Here is a 640-nt window from a genome sequence, read left to right on the forward strand (position 1 = left end):
CTTTATGTTTTAAACCATTCAAAGGTAATTAAAATCCATATATAATGGAGATTCGTTGTTTATTGCTGACAAGGAGAGAAGCAGGAAATGGTCTCGCTGCATCTCTGGTGCATGACGTCGAAGTTCCCGACAGGACACTTGCTGTGGAACTTTTCCTCGACGGGTCCCACCTGGTAGCAGTAAAAGTAGCTGGTGCAGTCGTGCACGTCGGCGACCAGGCGCTTAACGTCGGCGATGGAGCAGTATGGGATGCACGAACAGCACCTGGACTCGTCCGTCTGGCAGGTGTCGCCGTCAAAGTAGGGCTTTTCCGCGGGGCAGTTTAGGCCCTGGCTGGGAATGCCATCGGTGCAGAAGTAGTAGGTACCGCACTGCCACGGGTCGGCGATGATATCCTTCTCGTTACAGTAGTAACGGCAAGGGAAGCAGGACTTATCACACTCGAAGTTCGAGGACCCTGGGTTCCTGCAGGAGTTGGTGTTGGAGTCGAAATCTTGTCCGTCCGGGCAAGGGAAGGAGACAGGTGTTGGCTCAGGTCCTGACCCGTCGTCGAGGCAGATGTAGTAATAGTGACAGTTGTTTGGATCGGGAACAAGACTGCCGTCCGGCCTGTTTTTGCATATCGGCGGGCACGCGGCCT

At 53.9% G+C, this 640-nt stretch overlaps 1 protein-coding gene across 1 annotated transcript in view; it reads right to left on the bottom strand.

The window, feature by feature from the left end:
* Window positions 1–42: 42 nt before the first annotated feature.
* Window positions 43–640, bottom strand: part of LOC119594172 — a gene marked incomplete in the record, with an annotated part of 1,065 nt that continues 467 nt past the window's right edge. Inside the window, 1 exon segment of the mRNA XM_037943243.1 lies at window positions 43–640. Coding sequence (XP_037799171.1) covers window positions 60–640 — 581 coding nt within the window.

The sequence above is a fragment of the Penaeus monodon genome, chromosome 33, assembly GCF_015228065.2.
Source record: "Penaeus monodon isolate SGIC_2016 chromosome 33, NSTDA_Pmon_1, whole genome shotgun sequence".
Taxonomy (NCBI): domain Eukaryota; kingdom Metazoa; phylum Arthropoda; class Malacostraca; order Decapoda; family Penaeidae; genus Penaeus; species Penaeus monodon.